At 52.6% G+C, this 17044-nt stretch overlaps 3 protein-coding genes across 3 annotated transcripts; all 3 read left to right on the top strand.

Moving 5' to 3' along the window:
- Window positions 1–307: 307 nt before the first annotated feature.
- N7459_004176 (uncharacterized protein) lies at window positions 308–10044 on the top strand (the record flags this gene model as incomplete). The annotated part of the gene is made up of 3 exons (XM_056943360.1): window positions 308–363; window positions 416–451; window positions 504–10044. The coding sequence occupies 3 exons, from the start codon at window positions 308–310 to the stop codon at window positions 10042–10044; spliced, it is 9633 nt and encodes a 3210-aa protein (XP_056800243.1).
- A 1032-nt stretch (window positions 10045–11076) lies between these two features.
- Window positions 11077–13907, top strand: N7459_004175 (elongation factor 2; the record flags this gene model as incomplete). Its single annotated transcript, XM_056943359.1, has 5 exons — window positions 11077–11084; window positions 11165–11180; window positions 11274–11331; window positions 11403–13834; window positions 13890–13907. 5 exons carry the CDS (start codon window positions 11077–11079, stop codon window positions 13905–13907), a joined length of 2532 nt encoding a protein of 843 aa, XP_056800242.1.
- Window positions 13908–14630: 723 nt separating this feature from the next.
- N7459_004174 (CCCH zinc finger and RRM domain protein) lies at window positions 14631–17001 on the top strand (the record flags this gene model as incomplete). The annotated part of the gene is made up of 5 exons (XM_056943358.1): window positions 14631–14695; window positions 14772–14890; window positions 14955–15569; window positions 15625–16628; window positions 16681–17001. 5 exons carry the CDS (start codon window positions 14631–14633, stop codon window positions 16999–17001), a joined length of 2124 nt encoding a protein of 707 aa, XP_056800241.1.
- Between the last annotated feature and the right edge of the window lie 43 nt (window positions 17002–17044).

Here is a 17044-nt window from a genome sequence, read left to right as displayed (position 1 = left end):
GCGGGTCGAGAGCCGCGTTCACGTTTGAAATAGATCAAATCATCATTCTGTCAACTCGGCAGAGGCACAAAAACATGACCGTCTGAGCTCAAAGGGTGTTGGAGCTTGTAGACTAAAGTTGCGAGGAGGAGGCGTGTGCCGATGACGATCTTCTCGTGACACCGCCTAACTAGCACCCGCATTTCGCGACTCCCACGCTTCCGCGCTTCCACGATCTTAATGACCGCGTGTACTCGTTGGGCTCGTTTGTTGCGAGTCTGCCCGTCTCGCTGACGATGCTCACGCTAGCTGGCAGCTTCACAGAGATATGGCCAGTACAAGCTTGACGGCTTCTTACTTGACGCCGGACCCAAGCTTCAATTGGTCCGTTCGGACTGGACTGTCTTTTGGAGCGTCGATTCGCTGACCTAGTTAGGTTTTTTCTCTTGGAGCTCATTGTCTCCTGTATTTTGTGAGTTACCATCGGGATTGACGAAGACTGCCATTGCTAATCCAAGGCACAGAGCGCTGTTCTTTCTACTCTATTTCAACCGGCTATTCGCGACCCTTTTATCGTACGCAATTCGAGCTTACACCTGGCATTATTATCGCGCATATGTGGACATAAATGCGCTTCAGCTCTCGCTGCTGGGTGGAAGAATCTTTTTCAAAGGTGTTCGATACCATGGCGCGAACGAAACGATTTTCATACACGGCGGGTTCATAACCTGGAGATATTGGAAGCGCAAAGTGGAACGAACTGATATCTCGAGCATTCGAAGGAAGACAGCTAGCTTGGATACATCAGAAAATGGACGCGATAGACCTCTTTCTGGCAAAATTGGCAACAGAAATGACAGTCTTGGGGAACAAGGCGGCGCGGAGAAGGCAATCGAGCTTCCATGTCGGATTTCCGTTAAGGTGTACGGCCTGGAATGGTTCGTCTACAATCGGACGCCTGCATATGATGGCATACTTGCCGGCTTTGGCTATACCGAGGATGGTAAATATGGCGACGGCAGCGAAGGTCACCAGCAGACAGACAGCGCATTCAATAGCGAACGTGGGACTTTTGACTCTCGCGATACTGATTTCCGAGACTCTGAGCTCTCCGAACCAGTGTCGAACATGCTTGAACTTCTGCCTCTGAAGATCGATTGTTCCAAGGGGGCTATTGTGATTGGAAATGAAAACACACGATCTGTCTTAACTACCACCTTCGATAGCGCGACGGGAAATATTGCCGCCTCCAATGCGTCCCCCCTTGACTTGTATCGACAGGTCTTCTCCTTCCACTTCAATCACCCTGTGATACAGATGCGACCAAACCCCGACTTCAAACAGACCCAATTAGCAACCGCCAAGGTGCTGAGTACCGCACGCGATGAAGACTCGTCATCCACACAGAAATCGAAAAACCCATTCAGCTATCGGCTTCGGCGCCGCAAGATATGGCACAGCATTCGTGACCTGGTTCCATATTTTCAAACTTCAGTTGAATCATTTCATGTCAGAGGCAGACAGGCCGATAGCTTGCCAAGAAGTCAGGCGGATTTCCCCGAAGTGCATTGGGTTGGACTCTCCCGATATCTGGACGAGGATGATGTCGATGACCATGAAAAATGGAACTCAGTCGAGTATGCAAGATTCTCTACCATCATCGACAGTCCGGGGTTGGATATTAGTTACTTCTGGGATATTCCAGGTCGTGTCAGGCCTCACCATTTCGCCTCAACCCAGGGCGCACCGGAAGGTGACCAAAACATTAATCATACCCTTCCTCCAGAATGGGGGATTGATCTCAAGATTGAGGGAGGCACGATCAACTACGGGCCGTGGGCCGACCGAGAACGAGTCGGTTTACAGAATGTCTTCTTCCCAAATCTTTATCGTACCCCTGCGCCTGCAGAGCAATTGGCTTCCGGTATGGTGAGACAAAGCACGGCTTTCAAGTTACGCATTGAAATCAACGATGAGGTCCTACTTCGCATACCAACCAGAGAGCAATCCAAGGACTGGCAATGGAAAGGCCGCGCTGATGCCATCGGAGGAATCTCAAAGACGAGGAAACAAAATGAAGGAAGGAAGTCACGACCGAAAGAGGGAGAGAAAGGCCATCATGGCCCCGATATTCGTCCCTTCGGTTGGCTTTCTCTTCGCGTGGGACCCGATTCCACCGTCAGTTACGCAATGGACATGGTCGCATCTCCCTTGGGGTTTAGAAATGAGCTTTCGCTTGATCTGCGTGAGTCGAAATTGTCCTCGAGTGTGAACCATGGACTGCTATGGCAATGTCCCCGACAGTTGGTCACATGCGACTTGTCAAACCCCCTCTGCTGGAACAATCTTCGGTCCTGGAGATTTACTGTAGAGAGCCACGATATGGAACTGTTCATCTTGAGGGACCACATATTCCTCCTAACAGATCTTGTGAGTGACTGGGCGTCTGGGCCGCCACCCGAGTATCATACATTTGTGCCATTCATCTACAACATCGACCTCACATTCTCCAACCTACATCTCTTCGTCAATGTGAATGACCGAAACATAATCAGCAATCCGTCTGACACCAAGGATAATCGATTCATTGTGATCAAGGGCAAAGAACTAACATCGAACGTCATGATTCCATTGGACAAATATCAACCTGACCAGAATGCAGTGGAATTCAATGTCAATCTTCAAGATGGTGGCGTGGACTACATCACTCCGCCATGGGACACACTGCACGCCTTTCTGCCGGGAAATTCAATGGCTACTTTGGATAGCCTTTCAATTGACGGGTCTTACAATTACTTTCAATCCACCTCGCCAGACTTGACTGATACTTTGGTGCTTAATATTTACGGTGCGTCGCCTCGACAATATCTTTATGGCTTCTTGATCAAGAGTTTCATGGCCGTCAAGGAGAATTATTTTGGCGACGAGATGCATTTCAGGACCCTTGAAGAGTACCAAGAGCTGGCCTACGCCGAGGAGTCACCATTGAACACTACGGGCACAAACCCGAACCGAAAGTCAAATGATATGGACGTACTGGTTCATGTGACAGCAGACAACCCCTGCGCTTTGCTTCCTGAGAGCATATATGACCATTTGCGATGCTCAAGGCTCTGTGCGGCATCTCTTGAAGTTGATCTACGCTTCACAAACTACTACATGGACATGCAGTTGTCGTTTACCCCACTGAAGCTGGATCTTCAGTCAACTCAACCTGATGGCTCCACGACAATATCTGGACCTCAATTATTTATTGACGGCTTCTCGGCTTACGGACATCGCTTGTTTGGGTTACCTCCTGCAGAGCCGACATACGTGTGCAATTGGGATTTCGAGGTGGGAAAAATACTTGGTGAATGCTCTACGGAGTTCCTGGCATGTCTAGGCTCTAGCCTTAAAAGTTTCGACTTTTCATTCGACAACGAGGAAAACACCCTCCACCCACTCTTCCCACCGGCTCTCTATGATGTGACTTTCCTGCGGGCTAAGATCGGCTCAATTCATCTTTCGGTACTTCTGGATGATGTAGCCCTCATTTTAAGCTCCCAACCGTTGACAACGAAATTTAATGACTGGGCGAACTCGAAGTTCTCGAGTCGGTTAAGTTTTTTCGCACCAACCATCACTATTTCTGCCGTGGATCGTCACTCGGTAGCCCAGGCTCTTCGATCACCAGAAAAAACAATATCTCCCCTTGGCATTGTTCAATTCACGGTGGCGCTCAGGATGGCTTTGCGCAAGCAAGATATTGCTGAGAGTAGACGGTTGCAACAAGATCATATCAGAGTTCACGATCAACGAACGCACAGAGCCCAATGGCTGCTCTTTGACTGGGAAGAACTTGGTCCAATTTCGTCTCTTCCTCATGGAGATGGCATGTCTCCTCCAAATTTGGCAATCCCGTCGATGCCCGAGCCAATACACCATACGTTCAGATCAACTAGTGGCCCGTCATACAGAGGGTTTTCGGGAATGCAGGCAGCCGGGAGCGCAAGGAGTACTAGGAGTTTTCTCATCCATTCAGAAACATCCAGTCTCAGAAACACGAAGGGCCGTACCAAAACTACTCTGCGCCCCGCGTCAAACTCGAATTCAGATTCTGTACAAAGGCCAAATCTCTCTGTCCGGGAGGCCAGTTGGTCCACAAGCCAAGCTGGTCGAGTGAAAGACAGTGGAGCCCTGGGTTATTCCGCCTCCAAAGCAAGTCCCTATTCTTCGGCGGCAATCAGAGATGCAAATCCTTGGATCTTGCCAGAGTTTTCCTATTACAAGCTCTCCTTGGATAAATCGCAACTTCCATCACCAGGACGCCACGCCGATGAAAACCAACAAGACCAAGATCCTCAGCTGGACCCCAAGTCCATGTTCCTGACGTTTGATGATGACCAAACAGCATACACGTATGTTGCTTTGGATCTACCATTAGGTATTCAAGGATTCTGTGCACCAGCGTTCTTATTCACCATCTCATCGTTGCTAGAGGGATTGGAGCCCAAGCATCCAGTGCAAATCATTGATTCCCTCCAGAAGGATGTGATATCGGATATCATTGGTCATGACAGAGCCATGAGCCAGCCCAAGAAAACGACATCACTCGCTCTTCGCATACCATCTATTCAATTGAGACTGGTTGACATTTCCGAATCTCCTAACAACAGACATGTTGAGCTCCAGGATGAGTACACACTTGAGGTTCGTCGTCTTCAACTCCAGTTCCAAAAGCGAGTTCGGCGGCAAAAGGGAGACCTTCTTGAAGGCCTGAAACAATACATTACGGTTCATGCGGCCGCCGATGGTCTATTGGTGTCCGTGGAAGGTAGTAGAACCGATGCTTTCCAGGAAAAGGCGGTTTTCAATTGTGACCTGGGAGATGTGAACTTCTGGCTGACTACGACTGACAACATCCGCTCTCATCTCCAAATGCGGACTTTCAATACAGTCACATCCGCCAAGTCAGTGGAACGTCTTGCCTTCCTTGTCCGCCGAGCCACAACCATGTTTGACTCTGTTGCATCATCTTTCCAACAAGTTTCGGCAGCAAGTAAACAACGACTACGTTTTCTCATATATTTTGCAACACAGTCCGCTGCAGATATACCGGACCCAATCTTTCTGGCACGAATCTCCTATGTTCTCAGAGTTGCCTCGACTCACCTGCGACAACATGACTCCTGGAAGATCATCTCTCGCATTCGCAACATCTACCAGAATATTCCAGTGCATCACAAGCGAGAGTTGGAACGAAAATGCCTGGGCGACAGCCTCCCATTGCCCCCTGATGCAGAATCAACTGTATTGGCTTGCTTCGACCAGTGGCGTACCTGGGACTTGGCCCATGTTGGGAAGAGCTATGTCATGCGCAAAATTTGGTCAATCCCAGAACCCCACCCTCAAACTCCGCAACCAACCCTCTCTTTGTCTTGCACAGTGAGAACATTTAGATTTTCTCTGGATCCTGGCCCAAGAGAGAATGATTTCATAGTCGAAGATTTGTCGACTGTCACATCACTAGTCCCAGACATCGTCATCCCAGACGAAGGCGCCGAAAAGCGCAAAAGGGTTGTCACTTTACAGGCATACTGTGCCTCTGCAGCTCTACGCATAAGATGGGAGATCGTGGACCTCATCGAGGGAGTAATCCAGGTCATGTCAACTGTCACCCTTGAGTCTACACCTGCCCAAACTCCAGTCAGGAACAACGATGAAACACTGCCTACTGAACTCCAAATTGTATTTGGAACTGACTTTGGATCCGTGACTCTCGATTGCGTCAATGTTAAACTCGCCTTGGTTTCTAGGTTGTTACGATGCTCTATTGTCCACAGCTCGGAGCTTAAAGGCAAGATGCAAAACGAACGCCTTGCTCTGTTATGCAGTGCAGGGGCATGCTCGGCAGAGCTGTCGAGCCAGTCGAAGACTCTGATGCTATCAAGGATTGCCGATCCTTACCTATACTTTTCTCTGAACTCCGAAGAGAATGAGTTAGCTGGCAAGCGAAACTGGAAGTTTGCTGGTTCCTGCAGAAAGCTTCGCTATGCCATGAAAGAGGATCCTGTGAGTCTGGCACATACTGCCGATCGCGTAATAGAGGATGAAGTCAGGTATATTCGACACCTGGTGGACAATGTCAAGGTTCCGAAAACCAAAATCGATCAGACAACGGTCCCAAGAAAGCCTATCCGTGATAATATCCATGTGGCCATGTTCTTAGATGACTATCAGCTAACCTTCAACTTGTTGCCGTCCCTAACATACGTCATATCTGGGGATGTGGCCCGGATGTCACTCATGCCAACGAAGACTTCCCGAATTGAAGTCGATTTCGATGTTGAGAAGAATTCGCACATTTTTGCGTCCGGCGACGGTAACAAATATCACGTCTTGTCGATGCTCGAATTTCCTCCCGCCAATGGCCGAATTCTTGCCAACCTTCTATCTGAACGCAAAGAGCTCGATGTTGATGTGACTATTGAAGTCATACATTTGGACGCCAGTGCTGTGCGAAGTCTTTTGGGCGTTCTGACAGGGCCGGATATTTCCCACCTTCTATCAGATCTCAAGCAAAATGTCGACGTTCTACAGTCTCATCTGGGTGAGGTTCTCTCATTACAGAAGATGTCGCCGAAGCCCAAGTCAGTTTCGGATGACACGGTATTCCTGTACAAATCACGTCTCACTATGGCTGGATTCGAGATACATGCAAAGACGCCGAGCTTGAAGGGGAAGAATTATTCAGCGGAGATGAGCTTTAGTCTTGGAATGATGCAGATGCGCCTCCAGAATGGCCTGGATCGAGGGTATACCATGGAACACCCGGAGTTCAGCATCGATGCTTCTCAAATTCGTCTTGACTTGCGAAGAAGAGACGACAGGTTTGAGAGCATGTCTTACGGTGGCTTCTCAGCTGGACTCAAGCTTTTGGGAACTTCCAATGTTGGCGAGAATGGAGAGGTTGTTCGAGCCTACCATTTCACCAGTGACAAGTTTGATGTGGAGCTGTTCGCCGAGACAGCCGCACTTGTGGTGGACATTGCCATTTACACGCAGGAGCGCATCAAGACCTTGGACCTCTCCCATGAAGTTCAGCGCCTTCGCAGGCTTCGGCGTCGCAATCTCAATGAGATACAAAGCCCCAATTCGGAGATGCCTGAGATACATGTGAACGATGAGAACATGCCGGAGACCTTCCTTAACGCGTTGTACTCTTTGCAATTCAAGGACATTCAGGTAGCATGGAAGATGCCTTTGCCGTCACCGGAAATTTCTGGTCACCAACCAGAAGATTTGGTCTTCTCAATACAGCAAGTTGAGCTGTCCAACAGAAAGAAGAATGCGGCTAAGCTCCGGATTGAAAACATGCAACTTCAAATGGTACCATTCCGGGCAGACAGGAAGAAGCGATCGCTCAACTCCGCTCTGATGCCCGAATTGGTCTTCAACGTGGCCTACCATTCCAGTGGAAAGGAGTTGTGGCTCGCTTTCCAGGCAGCTGGAAAATCGCTTGATATCCGCGCAACATCCGAATTTATACTTCCAGCCAACATGATTCGGGATTCGATGGCGTCTGCAACCGAATCGCTGCGGGAAGGCAAGGCGGCGTGGGCTTCGAAGCCATCTACTGAGGGCGACAACGACGAAGATACCACCAGTAGTAACACCAACAAAGACCGCAGCTTGTTTGGAAACAGGAGACTTCGATCTGTTCTTGTGGATGTTGACTTCGCTGGTGCCACTGTTTCGCTGCAAGGCAAGCAAGGATATGATCCTCAGACTGTGATGGCAGCTACTTTGAAAGGCAGTCGACTTTCAGAAGGGAAATACGGCCAATATGTACAAGGAGACTCCGCAACTACGGCGACACTTCGAGCACCGGGGGTGGCTTTAAAGGTCCAATTCGAAGACAGTGGGACGGAGGAACCGGCGCTGAACGCGGAGCTCAAGGTTGACCCGTCCACCAATGTCCTATATCCGACTTTAGTACCCCTGGTCAAGCAAATGACAGCCACGGTGAAGGAGATCATGGGAGAACAGCAACAACACCAGCCTCGAGGACTGTCTACCTCGACCAAACTGCAGCCCCAGAAGTTGATGCAAGAGACTCCCTTCGGGGCTCCTGATCCGACATCAATTTTTGGACGCTGCCAAGTCAACCTTGGACTACTCTTTTGCAAGCAGGAATTTAGTCTCAGCTGCCAGCCGATTGCCCGAGTTGCAGCGACAGCAAGGTTCGAGAGTGTCTACGTTACTGTAAACACAGTACAGTCAACCGAACAAGGACACTTCCTTGCGCTCTCATTGGCTTTCAATAATCTCGAAGCATCGGTGAAGCATGTCTACTCCAACGAGTCTACGGCCGGCTTTGAGATCAAGTCAATGGTATTGTCTCTCATGAACAGCAAGCACCTCGGCCGAACTAGTGGCATGTCAGCTATTCTGCGGGTTAGCCCCATGAAGATCTCGTTGAACGCCAAGCAGGTTCAAGACTCCCTTCTATTCCAAGAGATCTGGCTTCCTTCAGACGACGAACCCAGTTCGACCTCGGCGCCCCAACCAGAGCCCCCCGAGACCCAAACGTACATTGTACAGCGATACCAGCAGATGGCCTCGGCATCGGCGTTCCCGTGGAACACTACCATCGCTATCGAGAAACTGGAGATCCAGCTTGATCTGGGATCAACGCTGGGCAAGGCTCAATTTGCCATTGACAATTTATGGGTGTCGTCGAACAAGACTTCTGATAGTGAGCAGAGTATGTGCATCAACTTTGACAGCGTTGGCATCGAGAGTAAGGGCCGTATGAGTGGCATCGTCCAGCTACGGAACCTCAAGGTTCGAACCTCTATCAAATGGCCTGAGAACAGCCGTGAAGCAGGGCACACGCCACTCATCCAGGCCTCAATTGCTTTCCATCATCTTCAGGCTAAGGTGTCCTTCGACTACCAACCATTCCTGGTTGCTCACATTGCTATGTTTGACTTCTTGATGTACAACGTGCGCGACCCATCTGGGGAGCAGAGCGATCGACTCTTCAGTATGTTGGAGGGCGACGAAGTCCAAATTTTCTGCACCTCCCTCACGGCCTCGCAAGCTTTGGCACTCTTCCAAGCGTGGCAGCGACTAGCTCAAGACAAGCAATCGGCCTATGAGGCATCATTGCGGGAGATCGAGCGCTATCTCCGACGCAAATCAGCGGCGCCTCCTGAGCGGATAGAGGCCCTCTCCAAAGAACTGGTCAAGAAAGACGATGAGTTGGAAAAAGCACCCATTTCTCTGCACACGGGCGTGGTTGTTCACATTCGCCATGTCAACCTCGGTGCCTTCCCTAGCTCGTTCTTTGATAACCAGATCTTCAAAGTGGAAGCCCACGACGCCGATGCGCGATTCGCCGTCTCGCTCGAGTCTGGTAAGATTCACAGTGCACTGGGCCTCACTTTGGGTCAACTTCGCGTGGCTCTTTCTGGCATCAACCGCCCCAACTCTGCACAACTTGAAGAGCTATCCGTGGACGAGATTTCTCGGCGTGCCGGAGGCTCGCGCGGCGGAACCATCCTCAAAGTGCCCCGGTTGGTGGCGGGCATGGAGACCTGGCAGGTTCCCGGGACGAAACAGATCGACTACATCTTCAGCAGTACTTTCGAGGGCAAGGTGGATGTTGGATGGAACTACTCCCGCATCAGTTTCATCCGCGATATGTGGGATACCCACTCCCGCACCTTGGCCTCGCGGCTTGGTAAGCCTCTGGCGCCGTCCGCAGTCCGTATCACCGGTGGGCCTGGCAGCGGCGCCGGCGCCGGCACCGAAGGAGGTGGCGAAGGGGCGGAGCAGCAGGAGAAGATTACGGCCGTGGTCAATGTGCCACAGTCCAAGTACACCTACACGGCATTGGAGCCACCGCTCATTGAGACGCCGCAGCTTCGCGACATGGGCGAGGCGACGCCGCCCCTGGAATGGATTGGGCTTCAGCGAGACAAGTTGCCCAACGTCACTCATCAGATCATTATTGTGACATTACTGGAGATTGCCACGGAAGTGGAGGATGCGTATGGCAAGATCTTGGGATCGTGATCATGCCGATTCCGAGCATTAGGCTTCTTGTACATAGCAGTCAACCGGCGTTTGTTTGGCGTCTTGGGAGGATCATCTGATCCCTGTATGATTACCAATTACCGTTACTTGGTTTTACTACCTACAGTATTGCATGCCCTGGTCACCTTTCACTGTGACCCGCTGATTGACATTGCTCTCGCCACCATATGTATTTGAAACAGGGTATGATCACTGTTAGCAGTTGGATGCTAGTGTACCACCAACTCAATTATCATCATAATCCGTACTGTCGATAGTTATAGTATCATTATCGTATCCGTCTGCACCGCACATCCACCTGGGCATCTGGGCAGGCTGGAGAATTGGCAGGAGTATTATTAATCCATCACCCCGCGCAGGCGGTGAGAGGCGGGGCTGATTTGCCGTGCACCTTCGACGATCGTGACTGTTGGCGATTCTGAAGGAGTGCTCCTTGACCCGATTTGACCATATCAGTTGAGAATTACAGCTAGTGCTGGAGTCAGCACGGAGGACTTAGAGGCAAACCATTGGGTGGCTCAGGAAGGGAGGCCGACAGGTCGGAGGACTACCACGGATGCGGTCGGAATGAGTCAAAAGAGCTCCCTGAAACTGGGGAATATATGGATTTCCAAGCAGGCGATATGTAGAACCAGACTGAGTTTCTATGGAACTCAAGTTCGAGCTATTTCGTACCGTAGTGTATACAGGGTCGAGCGGCGCCGCAAGCAGGAACGGAGTTAGGAGGGAAGCGCAAAACGCACAGAAAGTCGGCGGGGCGTGCGAAAAAAAGTCCCCACTTTCGCTGGTTTTTTTTCTCTCCCACTTTTCCCATCCCCCCCTCTCTCTCTCTTCTTCCTCTTTCTTCCCCTCCCATCCCCCTCCCTCAGGAGCAGTTGCACATAGGCTGTCTTGATCTGTTATCGAGCTCGTTCTCGGTCTCCGATCATCTGTGTGTGTTGCTTCCTTTTTTTCTTTCTCCTTTTTTGACACCTACCCCGCCTCTGAGGCTTATCTGAGGAAACCGTCAAGATGGTCAAGTAAGTCTTCAGCCTCGAGTCCAGTCGGGCCAGATCTTGTTGAGGGATGTGTCCAGCTAACAGCTGACTTTTTTTTACAGCTTCACCATTGAGGAGGTGTGTACATGAATGATGCAAAGGATTCTGGTGGACTGGGAGGGGCATCGCTCCCAGCTACCTTGCCGCAGCTGGAACTAACGATTTTCACAGATTCGGTCTCTGATGGACCGCCGGGCTAACATCCGGAACATGTCCGTCATTGCCCACGGTATGTGTCTCAGATTCTAATATCATGAAGGAGAATGTACGAATGCTAACTCGTTCATCTCTTCATTCCAGTCGATCACGGAAAGTCGACCCTCTCCGACTCCCTGGTCCAGCGTGCCGGTATTATCTCTGCCGCCAAGGCCGGTGAGACCCGTTTCATGGACACCCGTCCCGATGAGCAGGACCGTTGCATTACCATCAAGTCCACTGCCATCTCCCTATACGCCAAGTTCCCCGACCCCGAGGATCTGAAGGAGATTCCCCAGCAGGTCGATGGTCACGAGTTCCTGATCAACCTGATCGACTCGCCCGGTCACGTTGACTTCTCATCTGAGGTCACTGCTGCGCTCCGTGTCACCGACGGTGCCCTGGTCGTCGTTGACTGTGTTTCTGGTGTCTGCGTCCAGACCGAGACTGTGCTGCGTCAGGCCCTGACCGAGCGTATCAAGCCCGTTCTGTGTATCAACAAGGTTGACCGTGCTCTGCTCGAGCTCCAGGTCTCCAAGGAGGACCTGTACCAGTCGTTCTCCCGTACCATTGAGTCCGTGAACGTCATCATCGCCACCTACTTCGACAAGGCTCTTGGTGATGTCCAGGTCTACCCCGACCGCGGTACCATCGCTTTCGGTTCCGGTCTCCACGGCTGGGCTTTCACTGTCCGCCAGTTCGCCGTCAAGTACGCCAAGAAGTTCGGTGTCGACCGCAAGAAGATGCTGGAGCGTCTGTGGGGTGACAACTACTTCAACCCCAAGACCAAGAAGTGGACCAAGAACTCCGAGGCTGACGGCAAGCCCCTTGAGCGTGCTTTCAACCAGTTCATCCTGGACCCCATCTTCAAGATCTTCGCCGCCGTCAACCACAACAAGCGTGATGAGATCTCCACCCTTCTCGAGAAGCTCGAGATCAAGCTGCTCTCCGAAGAGAAGGACCTCGAGGGCAAGCAGCTCCTCAAGGTCATCATGCGCAAGTTCCTGCCCGCCGCTGATGCCCTGCTGGAGATGATCTGTATCCACCTGCCCTCGCCCGTCACTGCCCAGAAGTACCGTGCCGAGACTCTGTACGAGGGTCCCTCCGACGATGCCGCCTGCATTGGTATCCGCGACTGTGACCCCAAGGCTCCTCTGATGCTGTACGTCTCCAAGATGGTGCCCACCTCCGACAAGGGCCGTTTCTACGCCTTCGGTCGTGTCTACGCTGGTACCGTCCGCTCCGGCATCAAGGTCCGCATCCAGGGCCCCAACTACGTCCCCGGCAAGAAGGAGGACCTGTACATCAAGGCCATCCAGCGTACCATCCTGATGATGGGTCGTTTCGTCGAGCCCATTGAGGACGTTCCCGCCGGTAACATCGTCGGTCTGGTCGGTGTCGACCAGTTCCTGCTCAAGTCCGGTACTCTGACCACCGACGAGACCGCTCACAACCTCAAGGTCATGAAGTTCTCCGTCTCCCCCGTCGTGCAGCGTTCCGTCGAGGTCAAGAACGCCCAGGATCTGCCCAAGCTGGTCGAGGGTCTCAAGCGTCTGTCCAAGTCCGACCCTTGCGTCCTGACCATGATCAACGAGTCCGGTGAGCACGTCGTCGCCGGTGCCGGTGAGCTGCACCTGGAGATCTGTCTGAAGGATCTCGAGGAGGACCACGCCGGTGTTCCTCTGCGCATCTCTGACCCCGTTGTCTCCTACCGTGAAACCGTCACCAAGGAGTCCAGCATGACTGCCCTGTCCAAGTCGCCCAACAAGCACAACCGTCTGTACCTCACTGCCCAGCCCATCGAGGAGGATGTCTCCCTCGCCATCGAGGCTGGCAAGATTAGCCCCCGTGACGACTTCAAGGCCCGTGCTCGTCTCCTTGCCGACGAGTACGGCTGGGATGTCACCGACGCCCGTAAGATCTGGTGTTTCGGTCCCGACACCACTGGTGCCAACCTGCTCATCGACCAGACCAAGGCTGTGCAGTACCTGAACGAAATCAAGGACTCCGTCGTCTCTGGTTTCCAGTGGGCCACCCGCGAGGGTCCCGTTGCCGAGGAGCCCCTGCGCTCCGTCCGCTTCAACATCCTGGATGTTACCCTGCACGCGGATGCCATTCACCGTGGTGGTGGTCAGATTATCCCCACTGCTCGTCGTGTCCTGTACGCCGCCACTATGCTGGCTGAGCCCGGTCTTCTGGAGCCCATCTTCAACGTCGAGATTCAGGTGCCCGAGCAGGCCATGGGTGGTATCTACGGTGTCCTCACCCGCCGTCGTGGTCACGTCTACGCCGAGGAGCAGCGCCCCGGTACTCCTCTGTTCAACATCAAGGCTTACCTGCCCGTCAACGAGTCTTTCGGCTTCCCTGCCGACCTGCGCTCCGCCACCGGTGGTCAGGCCTTCCCCCAGTCTGTCTTCGACCACTGGGCTATCCTCCCCGGCGGTTCCCCTCTGGACCCGACTTCCAAGCCCGGCCAGGTTGTTACCGAAATGCGCAAGCGCAAGGGTCTCAAGGATGTCGTCCCTGGTTACGAGAACGTAAGTTTTGACACCCTGGTTCGTCGCTTGGATCACTGGCTAACTTTGTCCCTAGTACTACGACAAGCTGTAAAAATGCTCACGGCCGGCCAATTTGCGCCTCAGCCAGGCACACGTGGAATCTTTTTTCATGAGATTGATGAATGCAATACAATTTTCCAGTTCAACCAAAATTCCATCCCCGCGATTTCGCGGTCTTGCTTCAATCGTTGCTGTTTTCTAGAAAGAGCGGAGCCTCCATGAATATCCAGGGCATCTTGGAAGCTCGTCAGCTCTTGTCTTCATAGTTTAGTTTCCCATTGTTCTGTTTTGGCTTCTTTTGTTGCTATTGTCTAGCTATACCAGATTGGATATGAATAACAACATGGTATACTAGGCCCTGCGTTCCATCAGTTCAAGTAGACCTGGCGTAGAACGAGTAGAACCGGGATCTCGTTTGTCCGTTCTCATACGGATTGTCCTGGTCTGCAAGGTAATCGTCACGTGATGACTATCGCGCGCCATCGCGCGGCCATTAAATTCTGCGCGCCCCGAACTCCTTTGTTCGTATCGACCCCAAGCGATGGCTGGAGATCAATGATTCTTTTTTTAATCTGAGATATCATCATTGCCAATCGCACTAGCAGTTGTTTCCGGAGCCACCCATAACGTGTCGTGACCGTGGGGCTTTTTTTGTTGCCGGCGTCTGCACTTCGCAGTAACGTCAGATCCCTGCAACCATCGAAAACTTCAGACTCCAATTTTCCCCGACATTCTGCCATAAATTGGTCTTGGGATCGCCAAACCCACTGTCACCATGCAGTTTACGGAGGAAGAAGCGGCTGATGTGAAGAAATGGGTGATCACGAAGCTGGAGGACATGTAAGTGCGCGACATGGCTGATCGCAGCCTATCTGTCTCGAGGTCGGCTAATTTTTTTTGTTCCCATTACTCTCAGCTCCGACGCAGACTCGGATGTCCTTGCAGACTACGTGCTAGCTCTTATTAGGTCTGATGCGCCAGACGATGAAGTTCGCAAGCTCTCGGTCGACAGCCTGTGGGATTTCCTACAAGAAGGTGCGCTGAACATTGCTGGGAGTACTGGTAACTCGCTAGGCAGCCTAGCGCTGACAAATTACAGGCGCATCTCCCTTCATTGACGAGCTCTTCGCCACATTTGGCCCGAAACAGTCCGGTCCTCAGCCAACCGCCCTTCCTCAGACCCAGTTCCAGCAGCCTGCTCAAGACTTTGCGCACGGCGGCCCTGGGCCGCAGGCGCAGCATCCGTTCAATGCCCCCACCGGTCCGAAGGGTGACTACAACAGTCGAAAGCGGTCTTACCACGAGGGATTCCAGGGGGAACAAGAGCACGAGAACGGGGCGCCTCAGAACCGTCTCTTCAAGACCCCACGACGAGGACGGGGCGGTGGCCGCGGCGACTATATCGGCAGAGATGGCCGCTATGCACAAGGTGGTCAGCAGTACCCACAGGCTCAGCCTGGCGGATTCCCCATGATGCCTGGATTCCCGCCATTCGATCAGAATGATCCTATGGCAGCGATGATGGCCATGCAGCAGATGGGCTTCCCGCAGATGGCTGGAATGCCACATATGCCGGGGATGCCGGGAGCTCCAGGCCCACCGGACGGAGGCGACATGAGCAACCAGCGCTGCCCGTTCTATGATACACAAGGTATATGTTATCTGGGAGCTGCTTGTCCTTACAAGCACGGCGATGCGGGATCAAAGACTGAAGGTAAGCGTGGCTATTTCAATTTTTGCCCTTGAATATGGGCTGACTGCTTGAATAGAATACGACCCAAAGACATCAACACTCATGGCAGACTCTCATCGGAGGGATGGCGACTCCTCGCGTGGCGACAGGGGCCGTGGTCGTGGACGTGGTGGGTTTAGTGGACGAGGACGCGGCCGGTCCGATTTCTCGTCCGCAGGCCCCAACGAGGATCGGTCAATTACCACAATTGTCGTGGAGCAGATCCCTGACGACAAGTGCTCCGAGGAGGCTGTTCGTGACTTTTTCGCTCAGTTCGGTAACATCACTGAGGTTCAGCTGCAACCATACAAGAAATTGGCCTTGGTTAAATATGAAACGTATGGCGAAGCGAAGCAGGCTTGGTCGAGCCCAAAGGTCATTTTCGACAATCGCTTTGTCAAGGTCTACTGGCACAAGCCGAGCCGACGGGATGAGAAAAACGGTGAACGCCAGCCCGAAGCGCCTGCTTTCAACCAAGAAGAGTTTGAGAGGCAGCAAGAAGAAGCCCAGAAATCGTATGAAGAGAAAATGAAGAAGCGCCAGGCGACAGAAGAAGCCAGATTGGCCCTAGAGCGCCAGCGAGATGAGCTCCAGAAGAAGCAACAGGAAGAGAAGACGCGGTTGTTGCAACGACTTGGCGCTGCGCCAGAATCGAGAAACGATGCCATGGCTACTGATGACCAACCCAGCGGGGCCGCTGCAGACGAGAATGTCAGCGAAGAGACCCAAAAACTACGCGCACAGCTGGCCGCACTTGAGGCTGAAGCAAAGACGCTCGGCATCGACCCCTCCAGCGCTGACTCGAGCGCAGCTTCTGGTCGTGGCGGATATCGGGGTCGAGGTGGCTACCGTGGCCGAGGCGGGTACCGTGGGCGTGGAGGTTACGATCCTTCATACCGTGGCGGATATCGTGGCCGGGGTGGCTTCGCTCCTCGTGGTCGCGGTGGTGTACTGCGTCTGGACAACCGCCCGCGACGGATTGCCGTGTCAGGCGTGGAGCTCAACTCGGACAAGGACGAAGCCTTGCGCCAACATCTGATGGTAAGTTCCTCAATATCACCAGGCATCTGGATAGAAAGCTGACGGGGATTAGGGCATTGGCGAGTACGAGTCGATCGAGCCCAACGCTGGCCAGCCTGGGTCTGTGGTTGTCTCTTTTAAGGAACGATATCAAGCGGAGAAGTTCATGTTTAGCCCCTCGAATATCCCATCGGTGGGTGAGGTCCAGCTTTCGTGGGTCCCCAACCCACCCATTCCAGTTTCAACGCCTACTGCATCAACAGATAAAAATGGGGCCGGAGAAGATGAACCGGACACGCTCATGCAATCTGCTCCGGCAGTCGCGCCGCCTGTTCAGAACGAGGCGCCCGCGCGCGATATGGATTATGACGTTGCCGAGGATGAGGGCTGGTAATCATGTCTTTTTGCTATCTCATGTACCGTCGCATGTTTGTATA

Source organism: Penicillium hispanicum (genome assembly GCF_028827665.1).
Source record: "Penicillium hispanicum strain IBT 35686 chromosome Unknown utg000004l_segment0_segment0, whole genome shotgun sequence".
Taxonomy (NCBI): Eukaryota; Fungi; Ascomycota; class Eurotiomycetes; order Eurotiales; family Aspergillaceae; genus Penicillium; species Penicillium hispanicum.
Note: the sequence above shows the minus strand (reverse complement) of the source record. Positions and strands in the feature narration are given on the sequence as shown.